Raw genomic sequence first — 22191 nt, 5'->3', positions numbered from 1 at the left:
AACCTGGTTAGTCCCTTTGAATTCTGAGCATGTCCACTACCCTGTATAGTTTCTCCTAGCCCATGAACATCAGTATGAAGTACTAGATGGTGAAGCTCTGTAGAAATATGTGTCATTATGTCACAAGGGGAATAATATGTCACCATAATCAAGTTTGGGAAAATAGCTTGGTTATGGTGGACATATTATTTCATTTCCTGGAAACCAAATTTTATCTAATTGTTTTTTAAAAATGTGTTCATTTCCATTTAGTTAGATGCTTTTGTAAACTTAACAAAGTCTACTTTGGATAAAATGTCCCCTTCCCTCCAAAAAAGAAAATGAAATTAAAAAATTTCATCTCTTGATTTATTTCTAGTTTTACGATTGACAATTAATAAATTGATCTGATTTTTTTCTGCCTCCTTTATACAACTTATTTATTTTTTAATTTGTTTTCAAGTATTTACTAGTGCCTTTTTTTTTTAAGACCCTGGCAGCATAGTGGTTAAGAGCTATGGCTGGTAATCAAAAGGTCAACAGTTTGAATCCACCAAGCACTCCTTGGAAACCCTATGGGGCAGTTCTATTCTGTCCTATAGAGTTACTATGAGTCGGAATCGACTGGATGGCAGCGGGTTTGGTTTTTTGGTTTTGGTTAAGGTCTTGATGTATAGTAGCCAAAATGCTCTGTAGAATTTTACTAATAATTAGATATTGTTTAATGAGCCAATCCAGCTAATATGTTATATCTTGATTTCTATATGTGTCGGCTCCTACGTAAATTATATCTGCTATAACCATTAACCATTAGAGTAATTAAGTTCCAAATTACTGATAATTGTCATATTTTTAATTAACACCTCCATATTTGTAACATTTAGAAACCTTGATTACTATATTTTCTAAAATAAAAGGTGGAATAATAATGAATTGAAAATTAAATAGCCACGTTGTATTTATGTTAAATTCATTTGCCCACTTTTACTCATATTTCAGCTTGATAAAAATGAATCAAATATAATGAAATGATAGCTTTTTGAAATAATGAAATGAAGACTACAGAGCTAGTATAATAGTCTACTTTTTCTAACCAATGTTTAAAATGTTTAAATGCTTTAAAACAATGTTTAAAAACATATGCGTTTTTAAAGTTAAAAAGGGATATAACAATATAGAAATCATACATGCTTGGGTTTTTTTTTTGGGTCTGTTACATTATTTTTAAACCTTTAACCTGAACTTAATTTACATCAGAAATTGAATGAGTGACTGATGAGGGTTTAATGAGTGATTTATTTATGCCAGAAAATGAATGAGTCAATGTAAGTGGACACCAAACGCTATATAGATACTTATAGCACAATGTTCTAAGATAATTTATGGTCAAATACAATTGTCTTTCCTTTGAATTATTCCTCTTTAATCCAATCATTTATTCATCTAATAATTATTTTCTGAATGTGTATTATCTTCAAGCGTTTACCAGCTATATTGTTTGAGATATGGGCTAAGCTTCTATCACGAGTAGACCCCACAATTCAGTGGCTTGATCAAGGGAAAAGTATCTTTCTTACACATTATAAAATAGGACTGTTAGGTATTCTCTGCTCCATAATGCCACCCAGGGGTCCAGCCTAGTGAGATGCCATCATTAACATGAGCCTTCCAAAGTGGTTCTAAAAAAAATTCTAGCCATTGCCGTTTCTAGCCATAGTTATGAGGGCTGTTATGGGTTGAATTGTGTCACCCAAAAAATGTGTGTCAACTTGGCTAGGCCATGATTCCCAGTATTGTGTGATTGTATACCATTTTGTCATCCAACGTGATTTTCCTATGCATCGTAAATCCTACCTCTATGACGGAAGTTTTTTATGATGTTAATGAGGCAAGATTAAAGGCTGTTATGTTAATGAGGCAGATTAGGTTTTTGTCTTGAGTCAATCTCTTTGAGATATAAAAGAGAGAAGCAAGCAGGGAGAGAGAGAGAGGGACTTTCTACCACCAAGAAAGAAGAGCTGGGAGTGGAGTGCGTTCTTTGGACCCTGGGGCCCCTACACAGAGAAGCTCCTAGATCAGGGGAAGATTGATGACAAGGACCTTCCCCCATATCCGACAGGGAGAGAAAGCCTTCTCCTGGAGCTGCATCCTTAATGCGAACTTCTAACCTCCTAGACTATGAGAGAATAAATTTCTCTTCATTAAAGTCATCCACTTGTGGTATTTCTGTTGTAGCACTACTAGATAACTAAGGTAAGGGCTGAAAGGAAATGGAGGACAAAGAATTTACTTTTAATCAAATCTTGAATATTTTATATATATCATTTCTACATGTGTTAACACTCAACTGCAAAGGAAACTGGGAAATATATCCTTGAGCAAACTGGGAAATATATCCTTGAGCAAACTGGGAAATATATCCTTGAGCAAACGGGAAAATATATCCTTGAGCACGTCATCCTTTCCTATGGAAAAAAGGACAAATAAACTTGAGGGGAGGTCAACCTGAAGTCTTCTCCAGTACAACCCTCTAATCATTCAAATAGGAGTGAATACCTTTCTTCCCACTGAAAAAAAATACATTTACCTTCTCACTAGCAGAGTAAATTCATTTTCTATAACTACAACCAGCTCAAAACCAGCATCTCTGGGAAATATGAAGACCTCTCCATTAGATCTTTTTTTTTTTTTTTTTTTTTTTGCGTTAGGTGAATGTTTACAGAGAAAATTAGTTTCCCATTTGATCGTTTGTACAAAAAGTATTTCATGATTTTGGTTTTATATAGCATTTGGTGTCCACTTACATTGACTCAATGTGTCAGCACTGTCTCTAATTCCTCACTGGATTCCCAGTTTCCTTTAGTCCTGATTTTCTATCCTTTCCTATCTTTGTTCTTGGGCAGATATAGCCCTTTTGATCTCCTGTGAGTAATTGTTCTAAGGAGTACATTTATCTCTGGTGTTATTCTTTATCTTATGGACTTGTCCATTGTTTGGCTCCATTAGATCTTGATGTGGTTCTCGGCAGTCTGGAAACCTGTAAACAGATAGGTTATCTTTCTCACTCTCAGCCCACAATCCTCCATACAACACACTTAAGAAAAATTGTGAGAAATGAACAGAATAACTGCAATAGAAACTGCCTTCAGGAAAATGGAAGAAAGGAACACTGAGGACTCAATGGGCAAAAGCAGTTACAAAATCCTGCTGGGCAGAGATTATAAAGACCCCTTGCAACAGCAGTGAAATAAGATCCTTGACTAGTGTATCTGGCCACATTAGTTCTCTTTTCTGGGAGTTACACCAGATTTACTGGAAGGTTCTAGTTTATTCTTTATCCTTGATGACCGTATCTGAATTGGGTACAGTAGAGTGTAGCTTCCTTGGAGGCTTCACAATTTTTGCAGCATGCTTCCTGCTGATGCATGCTTGGGAGCCCAAGGGTTGCTCTAGGGATCACATTCAGTAGCAAAGTCTAATGAGAAGGTTTTGAGGACAGCATTGAGCAACACTCATTATCTCCTGCTCTTTGGAATACAGAAGCAAATGGGTTTACTAATTCTTTGAAGTCCCAAATTTCTGAGCCCTTTATCAATTTAAACTATAGAAGTAAAGCATAAACCAGGTGCAAATAGCCTCTGTTGCAAAGTTCCATTCCTTTCATTTCTTCTTACAACTCAGTTCTTATTTGAGCTTATATCTCTTGTAAACCTTTCTAAAAACAGCAAGGATCACTAGCCCATATTTTGCCCTAGTGCCACAGGATAGATACATAGGCCTATAATCTATAACCTGCCTTCCAAATTACCACTTGTGATAGTATAACAAAGGGAATCACATTACCAGACTCAGTATTTGGTTCCTTTGTATGCTCCACCCTCCCACTAAGTTAATGTCACATTTTTTTTTTTAATGTTAATGGCAAATCCACACTTCTATATACTAATTTCTATGTTAGACTAACCTGTTACAGTTTCAAAATTCAGTGACTCAAATATGATAAAAATTTATTTTTCTTGCTTAACGATTCCAGAAGTAGTCGGTGATGTAGAGTAAGTCTGCTCCACGCGATCATTTAGAGATAGAAGTTCCTCCCGTGCTGCTGTTCCATGACTTCCTAGAGCATCATCTTTATTTGCACTGATGGATGCTAAATCATCACTATGTCTGCATTTTGCCAGTTGGGGAGAGGAAGGTGCACAAGTCCAAGATCCCAAGATAGACAGCTTGTTTTTAAGTTGGAAATGACCTCGAGGTTGCCCCCTTCACTTCTGTTCACACCACGTGTTCCCTAACTTATCCAAAATGCCACAGCTAGCTGCAAGGGTAGCTGGAGGATGTATTCCTGAGCTGAGCAGCCATTTTTCCAAGTAGAATATTTTTCTTTGGAAGAGGTGAGAATAGTTGAATAAGTAAAGGTATGGACACTGACAGAGTCCATTATTATTATCATCCATTATTTTTCCAAATCATAAGCAAATATATTGTATCCCACATTTCCATTTTTAGGGTTTTGAAAGTTAAAATTCTCTCGTGGTGTGTATATATCATTTATGATAGATGATAACTAAAAAAAAGAAAAAAACAATGCCATCAAGTCGATTCCAACTCATAGCGACCATATAGGACAGAGTAGAACTGCACCATTGGGTTTCCAAGGAGTGGCTAGTGGATTCAAACTGCCATTCTTTTGGTTGGCAGCCATAGCTAGCCTTAGCTCCTAACCACCGTGCCACCAGGCTCCATAACAAACAATAAGTGGAGCTCCTTCATTATGGTCTTTCTTACTACTGTTCTTTTGCTCTTCCTTATCTTCATCAAATAAAATTAAAGTTGGAATTCAGTGAGAAACGTGTTAATGCCACTAGAGAGTTGTTCTGTGCTACTGGTCTTCAAGCAGCGTGCTTTGGGAGATATGATCAGAGGCTCACTCACAGAAGAATTATTGATTGTGACAAAGGCAAGAAGAAGCTGCTGGGAATGCATTTTTCTCTACATCCCCAAAACGTGGTCGTACTGCTTGTTAAATCATATTGCATAATCTCATGACTGCCATTTCTCGATAATCTAGGGAGCTGATGTAACAACTCACAGGAATGTGCTACACCTATATGAGGGTTCTGAATCAGATTGCATAACTTCTATAAATATAAACACATGAAAGGAGAAAGAAAACTCCAGCTACTGGTCACTGGGATCAGGCTTCTATAATCTCAAGTGATTGGAAGGACGGGGAGGAAAACATCTTACTATACTTTTATCCTAGTTTATACATAAATACCTTGGGCAATGAAGCTGAGCCAGGTAATAATTTTTCCGACTTCCTTACACTAAAATTGAAGTCAGTGCATATTTTGTTGCCCAGGAAGATAAAAATTTCCCAATATCTCTGTCTCTAACTCTTCTCATTTCTGGTGTATACATTTTTACCTTGCTTTTTTGCTTCTCTTTCCTTACTATCAATGAAATCTCAAGTACTTCATATAATGACACCTATGGGATACCTGGAGAGATAATGACAATCACATTCAGAGAAACATATAATTTTAGTTCTTTGGTCTTTTGTTCCAGCCTAACCTTTTGGCATCTATAAAATCTGATATTTGATATTAAGCCATATTCTTGCCACAGTTCTGTGTACTTAAAATTTTCAATCTTGAGATAATTTATAAATTAAGATTTAGGTGGAGGACAATGATTGGTATCTACCTTTGAACAGAGGGGTTCACTTTGAAGAAAAAATATAATGTATTAGAAAAATTTATAGATCCCCAAGTAAGATTTTTTTAATGAGTTCATTAGTCAAATATTAAGTTAACATAATTTTCATTTTTGCATGATACTCTAAAAAATTAAAAAACTCTAAAATTAAGCTACTCACTTAAATGGCATCTAATCCTCCTGTTAGCAATTCATTCTTTTATTGCACAAATATTTATATTGAGCAACTATCATGTGCCAAGCATTGTTCTAGAACAATCAGCATGGAACAATGAAATCAAGTAAACAAAGGAGACTAAGTTCCTATTCCAAGGAGCTTACATTCTAGAAGTGGAAAACAGCAAATAAGTAAATAAGTAAGTGTGTGCATGTTTAGTGAATGATAAATGCGAAGATCAGTAAAGCAAGGCAAGGTAGGTGAGTGCAAGCTTACATAGATTGGTAAACCTATTTAATTGTATCAATAACCAAAACCCCCATTGCCATCGAGTCAATCCCAACTCATAGTGATTCTATAGGACAGAGTAGAACTCCCCTATAGGGTTTCCAAGGCAGTTTTACTTTATGGAAGCAGACCGCCATGTCTTTTTCCTGCAAAGCGGCTCGAGGATTCAAACCACCAACCCTTTGGTTAGCAGCCAAGCACTCAACCACTATGCCATTAGGGCTCCTAATTGATCAATACCTAGTTTAAATAGGTTATGAAAGAGAAAAACCTCCTAAATGACATTTGACTGAGTTCTAAAAGAATGAAAGAAGAATAATAGGATATTTAGGAAACACATGTTCCAGGTAGCTGGAACAGCAAATGAAAAGGCCTTGAGACAATAATGTGCTTGGCATATTCAAGGATCAGCTAGAGAACAATAAACCCTGAGCAGAGTGAGCAAAGGGAAAGTGGTAGAGGATGAGATCTGAGAAATATTGGGGGACCAATTGTGCAGGCAATAAAAGAATTTGAGACTTTTTTTTCCTAAAGGAGATGGAGGTGTTTAGAAGTATTCAGATTTTTATATATGTTTTACAATAGAAGGAAGATAATTTCCTGTTGGACTGAACATTAGGTGTGAGAGAGACTCCAAGGTTTTGAAGTGAGCAACACTAATTAATTTAAAAAAAAAAGGTGTTGTCATTTATGAAAATGAGAAGAATGCAAAAATAAAAGTTTTGAGGTGGAAGGAACATCAACTTTTTGCATTTCGATATGTTAACTTTGACACTCAAGTGGAAATGCCTAGTAGCCAGTTGATATATGAGACCAGAATAGAGGGGATGTCCCCAGGCTGGGGATATGATTTGGAAGACATCAGAACAGAGATGTCACTAAAGCCATACAAACAGATGACATTGCCTGCCGGCCAAAAAAATGATGGCTGGCAATGTCATCTGATCCTATGGCTTTAGTGCCATCTCTGTTCTGATGTCTTCCAAATTACATCTCCAGCCTTGGGAGTATAAATAAAAAAAGAGAAAAATTCTAATAACCAAGCCCACAGGGCCTCCAGGGTTAAGTGGGTGGGAAGATGAGGAGATACCAACAAAGAATGAGGAAATGAAATGCTTTAAGAGACCCCTGAGAGAGATGTCAGAAGCTGTTTTAAGTGGTGCTAAAAGATTGAGTAAAATGAGGACCAAGACTTGACCGCTGGATTTGAAAAGGTTGAGCTCTTGACAAGAGCTGTTTCAGTGAGCAGTGGGAATAAATAGCCTGATTGGAATGTGTACAAAAGCATATGGAAGGAGAGGAGTGAAAACAATAAGTCACTCTTCAAGAGTTTTTTCTGTAACTGGATAGAGAAAGAGCTAGTAGCTGGAAGGAGATATGGCTTTAAGGATACAAGATACATAGCATGTCTGGATACTAATCAAATTCACATTAAAGGGGGAAGTTGATGCTGCAGGCCAACCAAGGACAATTGTAGTGGGAGAAGACATTAAATAACTTTAGAGTAAGAAATAAAGGGAGAACAGCTTTTTGTCAGTTATTGAAATGTGGAAGCATCTAGCAAAATACTGAGTGAAGTGAAATAGCTTGTATATTTTGGAAGGGATAGAGGGTACTAGAAATATCATTTCAGTGTTTGGAAGTGATGATGAAATTGATGCCTGTTTCTTAATGTAACTCCATTAAGAGCCATATATGACTGATCAGATTGTAATCTTATATAGCGCTTTTTTTGGTAATAGACCTTTTATAACTCTTCTTTTGACCAATTTTGGAGTATTGTACTTGTGTTTTAGGAAAAATTTGATTTATAAGACTGGAGGATAGAAATAAAGAAGTACTGAGGTAGAGTGAGAAAAATCACAGCACTCCTTGTTGATAACCTGTATTTTTCTCACTAAATATTTATTTAGGATTGTGTTTCATGCCTAGAGTTTCCTGGGATAGTACCTTAGCTCACATTTTGCCTTACAAATTCCATGTGAGTTTCTGGGTTGATGCTTCCTGATTACGGTAACATTGATTGCTGTCTAAATCTGTTGCAGTGTACCTGAATACTATGACTACGGTCATGGAGTAAGTGAGGATGCCTATGACAGCTACGGTAAGACCTTTTCTTTGCTAAAACTGTAAAACCAGAACATCCATCAGTTACTGACAACTGAGAAATTACTTTTATCTTTCTCCCCCCGGTTTTTACAGAAGTCCAGACTCGATTGATTTATGTAATTCTGGGGTAAGATTTGATTCACAGAGCCAGTGCCAGAAAATTGGACAGGCCAATTTTGATCAAAATTTCAAAAGCAATTAATCAGGTTCATAGATCAGTTTCAATAGCAACAGTGAGCATTCTGAATGCTGTCTTAAATGTTTCACTGTGTCCGTTGTCCCACTCATTGATTTGACAATGATGCTGTGTTTTTTCTGCTCTCGTGTATTATCATCAGAAACATATACATTTAAAATATTTTTTAAATTGGTAAGGGCAGAGATTGTGGGTTTTAGTTTTTTTTTTTTTATTATTCCTAGTATGCATAGTTCTTAAAAGTGCCTGGGTGGTGCCAATGGGTAAGTGCTCAACTAATAGATGAAAGGTTGGCGGTTCAAACCCACCCAGAGGTTTTTTAGAAGACAGAGCTGGCGATCTGCTTACAAAAGGTCCTAGGCTTGAAAACTCTGCATACATGGGGTCGCCATAAGTTGGAGTGGACATAGTGACAACTAGCATCAACAACAGTCGTTCTTAAAAGTGCCAAAAAATCTTGGCTCATCAGACTCAGTAGTTAATAAGCCTACCAGTCTATAAAATTAATTAATTTTAAAAATACACTATTTAATTAAAACACCATTTGAAATTAATTGGAATTCAGCTCAGTAAAGATTCATTGAATGCCTAGGATATAGCAACGTAGCGCTTCACTTTTGAGACATTGTTTCTGGTTCTTTAAAATACGCATGCATTCAGACAAAGATTAAAATGGACTATAAAACATAAAATAATACTCTTGAAAAGCGTGCTTCTTAGTTCAAGTAGATACACTAGACTAAATGGGCAGCTCCTGTCTGGAAGTGAGATGAGAAGGCAGAAAGGGATAGGAGCTGGTTGAAATGACATGGGAAATCTGGAGTGGAAAGAGGAGTGTGTTGTCACATTATAGGGATAGCAACTAGGGTCACACAACAACATGTGTATACACTTTTGTATGAGAAACTAACTTGAGCTGTAAACTCCTAAAGCAAAATAAAAAAAATAAAATTACACATGCAGCAAGTTGACCACCTTGAAAAATGATGCTCATTTCAATGTTTACAGTCCTAGATTTTTATTAAAATGATACCAAGGCACTCTGTTTCTTGTTATGGGGAACAGTAAAGTAGACAGTGAGTGTGGGCTGAGTGTTTGGGGACTTCACATGATGAAGGTGTACTGCCCTCATAAGATGGAGAAAGGAAGGCACAGATATCGGGAGGGAAAGAAGAAGTGTGTCCTCCTTGGTACCAGCCATCGAGCTAACTCCTCTGGGTGGAATATCAGGAGGCCAAGCCCCAAAGTAGAAATGTAAACCATCACCACCATCGCCATTCATAAGCTGATTGCTTACATGTATTTTCTCATGTATTTCTGTATAATAAATCCAAATATTAAGTATTTTTATCTCCATTTCATAATGAGGAAACTGAAAAACAGAGGTCAAGTCAACATGAAAGTATAACTGGTCAGGCTTAACTTCTGTTTTTATATTCTCATCATTGACTGGCATATTAATAATAGTTATACCACACATGGAATACTCATCATAGCTCTGTACTAGGCAATTTTTAATGAGGATTAGAGATTATAGAAATAATCCTCATTAGAAACTGTATGTACACCTGTAGAATCTCGTTCCTATTAGAATTCTGCAGGTCACATATGCCTATTGTCATCTGTATTTTATAGATGAGGAATTTAAGCCCAGAGCATTAAGTAACTTGCCTCAGATCAACAATAACAAGTGGTAGAGCAGGAATTTGAATTCAAGTGTGTCTGATTGGTTTTGTTGTTTGGTGGGTGGGTGGGTAGGGGCGGAGTTCAGTGGACCCTAGGAAAAAAGATGAGGACCTGGTACTTTAAGCTTGAGTTTCTTTAAAGTGAAGGGTGCTAAGCTTAGTGAGATTTCTCTAAATCCTTCAAAATGCTGCCCCACTAGTCTAAGGGAGTGGCGGGATCTTTGATGGTATTTTACAGAATGAAATCACAGAGTATTAATTCAAAAAGATCACCTGGCTCACTCTTTCCTAGACATCAGCTTTCCCAGCACCAGTCAAATTGGCCTTATCTTTTGCTGCTGTAGGAAATAGGAATGTTCTCCAAAAAAAGAACATCTTTTCAGAAATAGTTTCATAGAAAAAATAGGGCAATGGACAAGTATGCACAGGCCTGGCTTAGTTGGTGAGCTACTGTAGAAGATACAGCTTCAGTTTTGTTCTTTATATATTGTTCATTCACTTAAAAGGGGACATTGAGGCATCATGTGATATTTAAGAAGGACGATAGTATCCACATAGCTCCAAAGCCACATCAGTAAGCCAGTCAGACCAGTGGAAAGAGATTACCTGACAACCCAGAATACCAATACCTAATACTGCAGTCTTCTGTGTGTTCAACACAGTGATATTTCTATTGTTCCAAGCTCATTCATAAGCAAACAAGAATCAAGCCACATGCCTTGTGCTATTATTTACTGAGGATGACAGATGAATAAGACATAATCTGGTCCTTTCTTTAATTTATTCAGCTTTCTGCACATAGGTGTTGCTAGGCTCTGGGAACGTGATGGTGTACAAGGTCCCTCCTTGGCTCCTACTGTCTACTGTGGAGAGACATATGGCTACATATAAAACAATTGCTCCATCTGATACGATAGATCTAAAAAGTTCAGAGACCATTGCTCATTTAACAAATATTTATTTAACGACTAACACATGAAAGCCATCATTCTCAATCCTGGAGATGCTGTAGTGAACAGTCTCTTGGAGCTTCCATCCTCATGAAAAGATGTGTTATTATTTAGAAATCACTCATAAAAAATGGACCTTCCATTTGCAAGATGCATTCATTATTTTTTGCCCTTGACATCAATTTGAGGAAAATCACACTTGTGAGCTTTACTTCTCAGAATTACATGCACTGAAATCAAGGGCAGGGATGAATTTTATATTTCACTGGGTAGTTGGTGATAACAGATGAGATTTCTATTTCTCAATGATTTTTATTTTAAGGTGTTAATACAATGCAAGTCAGTAGGGAAATGTGTGTGAATACACACTATTGCTTCTCAGAACTTCTAATGGAGATTCAGGGGCAGGAGAGCCAGGAGCTCAACTCTCTAACTTCATGGGTCTTCAATTACTCATTTTTGTTGTCTGGTTCTCCTATTGTTCCAAGTACTAGGGAAAAACCATCCATTTTATTTTAGAGGGTACATCTGCCCATAAGCACTAGTTTGTTTTTTTACTGGGTCAAATTACAATTTACCAGCAAGCAATTCTCTGTACACAGAAAATGGCTGATGAATTCTTTTTAATCAAGTAATGAGGAAAATGCAAAAAAGGATTTGACTATCTGGGCAGAGTAAGTAAGATATAAGTTAGGTAGCAATTTTGGCTTCTTAACTTTTACTTACCTGTCTTACTAACAAAAATTTCAGCTAACTTGGCCATATGCTCAGTGGTTGAAAGACTAGACAAAGATATGCTAAAAACAGGCAGTACTCTAAAGCCAAGATCTTTTCTTTGGCCACTAGGATTGGCTGTCTTTTTCTAACATTATTGAGGAAGTATTAGTTCAACAACACACCTCGCATTGAAGGTGTTTTTACTCTTTGTTTAAAAATGTAGGCATGTCAACCTTCTATGCATTCTAATCTGGAAAGTGTTTCCTGATTTTCACGTCAGAACAATGATTGTTCAGAATGGAATTTATGTACTTACTTTGTTGGAGTCAAGGGCTGAGGCAAAGAAATCTAACTAATCCTTTCCAACCTTTTTCATGACACAGAGCGCATAGAAAACAGTGAGATGTATGTAGTACACAGTAGTTATAGAAGGAGACTACTCGGGAGTTGAGATTCTAGCAGCCCCAAGGTCCATCCTTTTTCCTATAACCCTCCAGGTACACCTGTAGTCTCTCTGTGGCCCACCTTGAGAGGTGCTGTGATCTCTGAACAAAAATGCTTACTTTTTAAAAAATTTTATTCATTTTCTTGTCTTTGCTGAGAATATACACAGCAAAACATGAAGCAATTCAACAGCTTCTACATGTACCATTTTAGTGACATTGATTATATTTTTTGAGTTGTGCAACCATTCTCACCCTCTTTTTCCAGGTGTTTCCTCTCCCTTTAACATAAATTCACTGCCCTCTGAAGTTTGTATCTAATCTTTCAAGTTCCTGTTATCAATTTGATTCCGTATAGATAGCTCTTAAAAGAGCATAATGCTCAAGGCAGACATTTTTTACTAGTTAGCTAAACTATTGTTTGATTTTAAGAAGACTTCAGGGGATATTTTTGGTTTAAGGTTTAAAGATTACCTCCGGGCAGTATTTCGGGAGCCCATCCAACCTTCATGGCCCCAGGAAGTCTGGAGTCCATGAAGGTTTGAAATTTTGTTCAGCATTTTCCCCATGTTGATCAGGATTCTTCTATGAAATCTTTGATCAAAATGTTCAGTAACGGTAGCCAGTCACCATTCAGTTCTTCTGGTCACATATCAGATGAAGAAGTTGTTCATGGAGGCAATTAGCCACACATTCCATATCCTCCTTTTATTCCTGGCTCTCCTCCTTCTCTTGCTCCAGGTGAATAGAAACCAACTGTTGTGCCTTGGATGACTGCTTGCAAGCTTTTAAGGCCCCCAGACACTACAAAATGAAGTAGGAGGTAGAACAGAAGCACTAAACATGTTATTAGGCCAAATAACTGAGGTGTCCCATGAAACCATGACCTTAAACTTCCAAACCAAGGAACTAAATCCCATGAGGTGTTTAGTTGTACATAAGCAGCCTCAGAAGCTGCTTTTTTTGTCATTGTTGTAAATATATCACTCAGCTTTTCACAGGTATAGAACTTATTGACAGCAATTACAGTAATCAACTGTGCAATCTCTTAATCAATGCAATTTTTTTCATCACCATTAACCTCCATTTTCCTCTCCCTCCTGCCCCTGGTAGTCACTAGTAAACTTTATTCTCTGTACATTTGCCTTGTATTTTTATGTAAGTGAAGTCGTAAAATATTTGTCCCTTTGTGATTGACTTATTTCACTCAGCATAATGTCTTCAAGCTCCATCCATATAGTAGCATGTATCAAGACTTCATTTCTCCTACTGGCTGAGTAGTATTCCATTTTGTGTATGTACCACATTTCATTTATCCATTCATCTCTTGATAGGCATTTAGGTTGTTTACACATTTTGGCTATTGTGAATAGTGCTGCAATGAAAATTGGTGTACAATTCTCTTTTTGACTCTCTGCTTTCAAGTTTATAGGGTATATACCTAAGAGTGAAATTGCTGGATCATATGTTTGTTCTATCTTTATTTTTGAGAAACTGCTACACTCTTTTCCACAACAGCTATACCATTTCGCATTCCCACCAGCAGTGGGTAGGGGTACTAATTTCCCCACAAACTCATCAACAGTTGTTATTTTCTGTTTTTTTTTTTTTTTAAATCTTAGTCATCCTAGTAGAAGTGAAATAATATCTCATTGTGGTTTTGATTTGCATCTCCATGATGACTAATGATGCCAAGCATCTTTTCATATGTTCGGTGACCATTTGAATACCCTCTTTCGTGAAATGTCTGTTCAAGCCCTTTGCCCATTTTATGATTGCGTTATTTGTCTTTTTGTTGTGGTCAAAGTTTTATATGTATTGTGGTTATTAGATTGTTGCCAGATACATGGTTTCTGAAGATATACCCCCATTTGGAAGCCTGTTTTTTCATGTTTTTGGTAAAGTCTTCTGATGAACAGTAGTTTTTAATTTATACGAGGTCCTATTTATTTATTTTGTCTTTCGCTATTTGTGTTTTTGTTATTAGGTAATCTATTGTCAAAAGCCAGGCCTGACAGCTTTGCCCCTGCTTTTTCTTCTAAGAAATTTGTAGTTTTAGTTTGCACGTTCAGGTCTTTAATTCATTTTTAATTTGTTTTTGTGTATGGTGTGAGGCAAGGATCCTGTTTCATTTTTTCTGCATGTGGAAATCCAATTTTCTCAGCACCATGTATTGAAGAGACTCTTTTTTCTCCATTGAGTGGAGTTAGCACCCTTGTCAAAAATCATTGACCATAGATGTGTGAGTCCAAATACCTATATTTTAAATGATGCACACCTGAAAATAATTTTATTTTTTAAGAATTCCTTTTTGCCACAATTTCTCAGTAATCCCAGCACATAAATATGTCTGATTAACCTGAAAAATAAGGTTTTTTTAATTCTAAAACTAATAGACATATGCTACAGAAAATGTAAGTAACAAAAAGGACATTTAAATCACCCTGAATTACGCTGCTTTATTCATTTGTTCTTTACTTTTGTTATCTGGTCAGTTTTTTAATCTGTCCTTTTACACATTTTATTTAAAAACAGAACACAACATAGACTTTTAAATAAAAATTTCCCTTACATTTTCCTATCATAAATAGAAAAAAAATTATTTTTACTTCTCAATTATTAAGATTATACTTTGACAAAATGCATAGTTTAATATATTTTCATATGTGCTATCAGAATTAACTATTAATGTGTTTAGTTGAAAAGGGATATTCCCTTTTTTGTATTGCCACAAAATAAAGATAATACTTGCATGTCAACCTGTGTAGTTGTGAGAGTTAAATTTTCAGAATTCTCCTGCTCTCATATCCTATATAGAAAATAGAACAAAGGCCAGGCCCAATGATAAAAATAGTAAAAACTCAGCTGCATAATTTTGAAGCTTAATTAAATTAATATGCATTTTGTGTACTCAGATATTAGTATTAAGTGTTATGTGCTGGGGCTTTAAGCACAGACTTCTTGCTCATAAGTAGCTGATACTATGATATTCAAATAGGCAGATGATGAAATTTAAATATACATGTGGAACAGTGATTTGTAGTCTCATTCATGTCAAATATAAATTGGCATTTTTTATTAATTTTCCACACCTCACATATTTATTAGTATCTACACATTTATAGCCTATCTTTAATTAACTGTGCACAGTCTTTTAAAACAATAGCATTTATTTCAAAACGTAAATCTTGGATATCCACCTATTCTTTCACTTCCATTCTGAATTACTAACTCCTGTCTGTTTCATTTTGGTTGTTTCATGGGTACAGATACTAAATCTCATTGAAATGTCTATATTTTTGTAAAATGAATAACCCCAATGTTTAGTTTCCTGGCAACACCCCAGACTTTGAAAGTTATGTGAGCAGGCTAACAGTCAGTTGTTCCAGGCTCCCTCCTCTCCTGCTCAGGCTGGCAGAAAGAACTCCATAGTCAGGAGTCATTGAGAAAGGATGAGGGAAGATAATTGGGTCCTAGCTTCAAAAGACTTACAGATAGCATCCACCATTTAGACTTCCACGAGGTATCAAAATCCAATCATTCAGTGTATGTTCTACCCTGAACCCTCATACATTTGTGGGGTTTTTTTGTTTGTTTGTTTTTGATTGAAATTGTATTTGTCTCTTTTGGGCCCATATTTTATTTTTCAAGTAGCAATATGGGATTCATCGCCATTAAATTATTCAAGATATTTGCAGGCAATTTAATATCAAACTATGCTTCTTACAACTTAATGCAAATATTAAGTGTCTGGCGATCAGTAACTTGAATTAGTTTTTGGAACATGAATATTTGAATTATAGGAATTTCGAGTCAATTTGTAGGTATTTCTTAATTCATGACAGTCACTATAATTGTTTTGGATAAGTCTGAATAGCTCATAATTCAATAACGGTGCATTTCAAACACAGCACATAGCTTGGCTAAGCAATGCTTCACATAAAAGAAACCCTCTAAATTCTCTCTGACACTGACAGCTAAGAATGGACAATACTCTCTTCTTAGAGAAAGGAACTGTTTATTAAAACGTATTTAATGTATGAACTGAAGAGCTAATTATGCATCCATTCTTTAGTGGCATTTTAGATGACAGCTGTGTGGAAGCAAGACAGATAATATTAATATACTGTCTTGAAATGAATGGAAGCAAAAAGAGTTTTTGTGCCTTTTCTAGGGCATTTGAGTGCCTCACTTAAAGTCAATTGCAGAACACGAACATATTCATTTTCTGTTGAGGGGCCAGAGTGATTATTATCCCAGTGTGAAAATAAGCCCCACATTGATTCATCTGTGAAAACAGCAAAGGAAAATGAAGCCAACTGGCATACACGCCAGCCATGTGATCCACGAGGGAAGCACAAAGACAGTCCATTTTTAAAAGTAAAAAGAAATATAAATTGGGGGAAATTTATTTCACAAATGGAGATGACAGAGCTTCCTTAATGTGGGCAAAAAATAGGGTATGCAAACAATGTATTTTTCTTGAAATTTACTAATATTGAAATTGCAATATGATCAGCTACTGAGAAAAATATAACTGAGGCTTATTTGATTTTTGATATAAATTTTTAAATTTTATTTTTTAATGAAAGTAAGAAGGCCTAATGAAATTCTACATCTAAAAGATTTTAAAATTCAATTATCAAAATTAATTTTAAATTTAGCTGATTTTTTTTCTGTCTCACTATCTTGCAATCAGATGGCTATCTAATCTAACCAGTCTTGATAATAAATGCAGATCATGTTGCCTAGGCAAAAAGAGCAGTGTGCCATTATTTCATTGCTTGCATTGCTAATTTTAGGTTAAATGCATTTATAATTTCAATTTTGTTGTGAATTATACACTCCTAAATTCAACAGCTTTAGGCAAAACTGAACTAGCTTTTAAATATTTTGTATTAGAGATTCTTAGCTTTGATTACATATTTTGGAATCAGCTGGAAAGCTTTGAAAAAATATCGATGCCCAATTCCCACCCCAGCTCAGCTCCGTTAGTACATTTGGAGAGGAAAATTGGACATCAAGGTTATTAAAAACCTTTCTTGGTGATTCTATTGTAAGGAACGTTGAGAATAAGTTTTAGGTAAATATATACATGGGAGCAAGAAAAAAAAAGTAGCCTATAATCTTAGTATTATCCATCCTTTGATAATTTTTTTATACTTTATCTTACAATATTATAACTAAGTTATTCTTAAAATCCACTTCTCCCACCAGTATCTGCTTCTCCAGGCTACTAGAAGGTTGAATGGTTAAAACTGCCAGGCATTTGCATTGTGAATGTAGCGTACAATTTATGTCTAGGCCACTTTTATAACCCTGGGTATTTAGCCTACGAATATTGTGTTATAGAACCTGACACTTTAAATCCACTTAAAAAAAAAAAAAAACTGTAAGTTTAAGTAATGGAAAATATGATTTACTCCCTTTTTGAACAATTTTGTATCAAAGAGCTAAATCTCAAACTTGATTTTCCCTGAAATTTACCCAAAAGACTTCACAAATAACTGTAGTCCACATGGTTCCAACAACTCTTCTTGAGACAATAAAACAAGCTGTAGGCATGTCCTTTTATCATTTCATTTTCTGTTGAGTTAATGGCACTATCATTTTAACTGAGGTGGAAAGGAGAGTTGAGTGATTTATTGTCAGAATCTTAGAGTGAACAGATCATACCTAGTTTGAAAAAGCATACTCAATATAATATAGATTTACATTTAGAACACAGAAAATATGAACGTTTTTTCAAAACACAAAGTACAGAATATAAAATAGAAAGCTGGAAAAATACTTTTGCCCCCGTCTTAGTTATGCAGTGCTGCTGTAACCGAAATACCCCAAATGGGCCCTTTAACAAGCAGAAATTTATTTTCTCTCTCTCTCTCTTTGCCTCTTTTGTTTGCTTGTTTAATCTCTTTAACATCTCAAAAGGTATTTACTCAAGATATACCCTACACTAATCCTGCCTCACTCACATAACAGAGACGACCCATTCCCAAATGGAATTATAACCACAGGCATAGAGGCTAAGATTTATAACGCATATTTTGAGGGGACACAATTCAATCCATCACACCCACTTATAACCACATCAGCTAAGAAATATGTATCTGGGGAATATGCCACCATAGGGGACTTTTGCAAAAATTCCTGAATTTGGGGAGGTTTTTGTGTTTGTTAAAAGAGGGCATAGGTTAAATAAAAAAAAAAAAAAGGCTAAGGCATACTACTCTGAAAAAAGTGTGCTATACTTCGTTTATCTCAGATGTCATAATTTAGTGAATGCCATAATTTAGTGAATATATATATAACATATGTATTGACAGTCCCCACTGAGTCATTCACTAACATATATATATAAATATTCACTAAAATATATGTATATGCTACTATACTATATGTAGTAGAAATGTAAGAAAACTATGCCAATTGAAAACAGAGTCAAATTATTGATTTATAACCAGTGTCATTTTGTAATGAAGAAATGACTTTACTGTTACAATGTCGACCTTTACCTCAGTTGGTAACAAAATGTTCTGGGGGAGGGGGGGAAACTAGAATAGTTAGAAACTTGCAATTGTCTAGGAAGCACCCAGAATAAGGGCCCTCATGCTCAAAGGAGTGCAGGGCCAGGCAATAGATGCCCCAGGAGGCTTTTGGAAGTGTTACCAGTCATGAGCAAAGGGCTAAAATTCAGGCTGCTGTGAACACTGGGGAGAGCAAACAAAGAAGGGACTAGGTAGAAGGGTGAGGCAAGAGCCCTTCACCAACCTGAGGAAGCAGGTAGAGGCACATGGGTAAAGCACAGGGAGTTAGAGCAGGTCAAACAACAAGGTTAACATTTTCCTAAGCTTAAGGCCAAATTTTTTTCTGACTCCCATGATTTAGGATCGATCTGAGAATACAGACAGGGCTCATTTCTGTCCTGAAGTATAGGAATGAGGGATGGGGAAAAGGGAGACAGCAGGTCACTATAATTCAGCCTCTTTGCCTATGAAAATATGTCACCAAATCTACTTTCTTCACCTAACTGAAGAAATTCAGTGTAGAGTTCTCAAAGAATTCTTTGAGAGGAGAATTCTAAATTATTATTTTGTATTACCGTTCTTATTCTTCCTCCCATTATTTCGCATATTATAATGTCCTTATGTACATTCCACCCACCCTCCAGCCCACCAAAAAAAAAAAAAAAAACTATGGCAGAATTCTTCGGACTTTTGATTGAATCCAGAATTTATTTTGACAAAAATAAAAATGTTTTTTAGACTCAAGCCAAAGCCAGCTTCTGCATTGTGGCTAATACCACTGCCATTTTTTTCTGCACCTTCCATTTGGAAATCTTTTCTCCAGCTACCTTCTTGGTTTCCTTTTTTACTTAAATGGCATCTTAGCTCCAAAATAAGAAGACAGGCACATATTTCTTTATTAAGAACCACTGACCCCCATTATTTTAGAGCTGTAAGTTACTATCCATCAGAGTCAAGAATACAATTTGAGTTTAAATTATACCTACATTAGCTAATTTGTCAGTCAGTAATGGATGGAAACTAGAAATGAAATGATGCCAATAGAATAAACTTATTATTAAATAAAGATTATGTGTAAACTGTATAAGACAGGGACTAAAACACAGTAGACAATTTAAACTACCTGGGAATGTTATTCTTGGTGCAGCCTGAAATGTCATGCTTTTTTTTTTTTTTTTTTTTAACCCTTCTGAAGCGTATAATAGCAGTAACCCAAAACAACCTATTCTAAGTTTAGGCACAGAAGATAAAATTCTGAAACTAGGTTATGATTGGGAAATTAGGAAATGCAGTAAATTTGGGGTATTAAACTGGGTGAGTATAAAAATGGAGAAAGGTTAACACAAGTGGCTCAAGGATTCCCATACCTAGATAGAAAAGAGAAACTGGAAGAGGATTTAACTCTCAAGTTACAAAAATCAGCCATGGCCATATACGTTTGTCCCACTGAGCCCAAATTAAAGTCGATAGACAAATAAGCAGTAACTAGTTGTGTCATAAATATATTTCAGCATTTTACCCTCAAAAGTTAATAAAACTTATTTCATTATGGATTATTCATGTGTTTATCAAATGCCTTCCTAAAATTACCCATTTATATTTTTAATATGTGCCATATTAAAAAAATGCATATTTATTGTTTTGTGTGAAGTTTGGGTTTTGGTGTTATTTATTTGTTTCATGGTCCAGGTGGTCAGTTGCAAACACCTACTTTTCATGAGGTAGAACTTTAAAAAGCCACCTATGGACTTCACCTAAAAACTTTTTCCAAAACTAAAATGGATCTGACAGTTTGTGAGGAAAACTTTGGTGTTGGGGATGAGTAGTCTCAGTAGCTAAGAGAGGCTCTTCAGAAGTCCCCAAAACCAGTCCATTTCTGTTTGTGGGACCCCTACTCAGAATCATCATTATCATTCTTTTTTTTTTTTTTTTATTAACTTTTATTGAGCTTCAAGTGAACGTTTACAAATCAAGTCAGACTGTCACATATAAGTTTATATACACCTTACTCCGTACTCCCACTTGCTCTCCCCCTAATGAGTCAGTCCTTCCAGTCTCTCCTTTCGTGACAATTTTGCCAGCTTCCAACTCTCTCTATCCTCCCATCCCCCCTCCAGACAGGAGATGCCAACACAGTCTCAAGTGTCCACCTGATATCATTAGCTCACTCTTCATCAGCATCTCTCTCCTACCCACTGTCCAGTCCCTTTCATGTCTGTTGAGTTGTCTTCGGGAATGGTTCCTGTCCTGGGCCAACAGAAGGTTTGGGGACCATGACCGCCGGGATTCCTCTAATCTCAGCTAGACCATTAAGTCTGGTCTTTTTATGAGAATTTGAGGTCTGCATCCTGCTGATCTGCTCCCTCAGGGATTCTCTGTTGTTCTCCCTGTCAGGGCAGTCATCGATTGTGGCCGGGCACCATCTAGTTCTTCTGGTCTCAGGATGATGTTAAGTCTCTGGTTCATGTGGTCCTTTCTGTCTCTTGGGCTCATAGTTGTCGTGTGACCTTGGTGTTCTTCATTCTCCTTTGCTCCAGGTGGGTTGAGACCAATTGATGCATCTTAGATGGCCACTTATTAGCATTTAAGACCCCAGATGCCACATTTCAAAATGGGATGCAGAATGTATTCATAATAGAATTATTTTGCCAATTGACTTAGAAGTCCCCTTAAACCATGGTTCCCAAACCTCCGCCCTTGCTCCACTGACCTTTGAAGCATTCAGTTTATCCCGGAAAATTCTTTGCTTTTGGTCCAGTGCAGTTGAGCTGACCTTCCATGTATTGAGTATTGTCCTTCCCTTCACATAAAGCAGTTCTTAGCTACTAATTAATCAGTAAAAAACCCTCTCCCACCCTCCCTCCCTCCCCCCCTCGTAACCACAAAAGTATGTGTTCTTCTCAGTTTATACTCTTTCTCAAGATCTTATAATAGTGGTCTTATACAATATTTGTCCTTTTGCCTCTAATTTCGCTCAGCATAATGTCTTCCAGGTTCCTCCATGTTATGAAATGTTTCACAGATTCGTCACTGTTCTTTATCGATGCGTAGTATTCCATTGTGTGAATATACCACAATTTATTTAACCATTCATCTGTTGACGGACACCTTGGTTGCTTCCAGCTTTTTGCTATTGTAAACAGAGCTGCAATAAACGTGGGTGTGCATATATCTGTTTGTGTGAAGGCTCTTATTTCTCTAGGGTATATTCCGAGGAGTGGGATTTCTGGATTGTATGGTAGTTCTATTTCTAACTGTTTAAGATAACGCCAGATAGCTTTCCAAAGTGGTTGTACCATTTTACATTCCCACCAGCAGTGTATAAGAGTTCCAATCTCTCCGCAGCCTCTCCAACATTTATTATTTTGTGTTTTTTGGATTAATGCCAGCCTTGTTGGAGTGAGATGGAATCTCATCGT

At 36.3% G+C, this 22191-nt stretch overlaps 1 protein-coding gene across 1 annotated transcript in view; it reads left to right on the top strand.

The window, feature by feature from the left end:
• KHDRBS2 (KH RNA binding domain containing, signal transduction associated 2) overlaps positions 1–22191 on the top strand; it is a 656556-nt gene that overhangs the window by 616542 nt on the left and 17823 nt on the right. Inside the window, exon 8 of the mRNA XM_049894956.1 lies at positions 8191–8249. Coding sequence (XP_049750913.1) covers positions 8191–8249 — 59 coding nt within the window. The remainder of the gene's footprint in view (positions 1–8190; positions 8250–22191) is intronic.

Source organism: Elephas maximus, chromosome 1, assembly GCF_024166365.1.
Source record: "Elephas maximus indicus isolate mEleMax1 chromosome 1, mEleMax1 primary haplotype, whole genome shotgun sequence".
Classification (NCBI taxonomy): Eukaryota; Metazoa; Chordata; class Mammalia; order Proboscidea; family Elephantidae; genus Elephas; species Elephas maximus.
The sequence above is the reverse complement of the archived record's forward strand: the minus strand, read 5'-3'. Positions and strand labels throughout refer to the sequence as shown.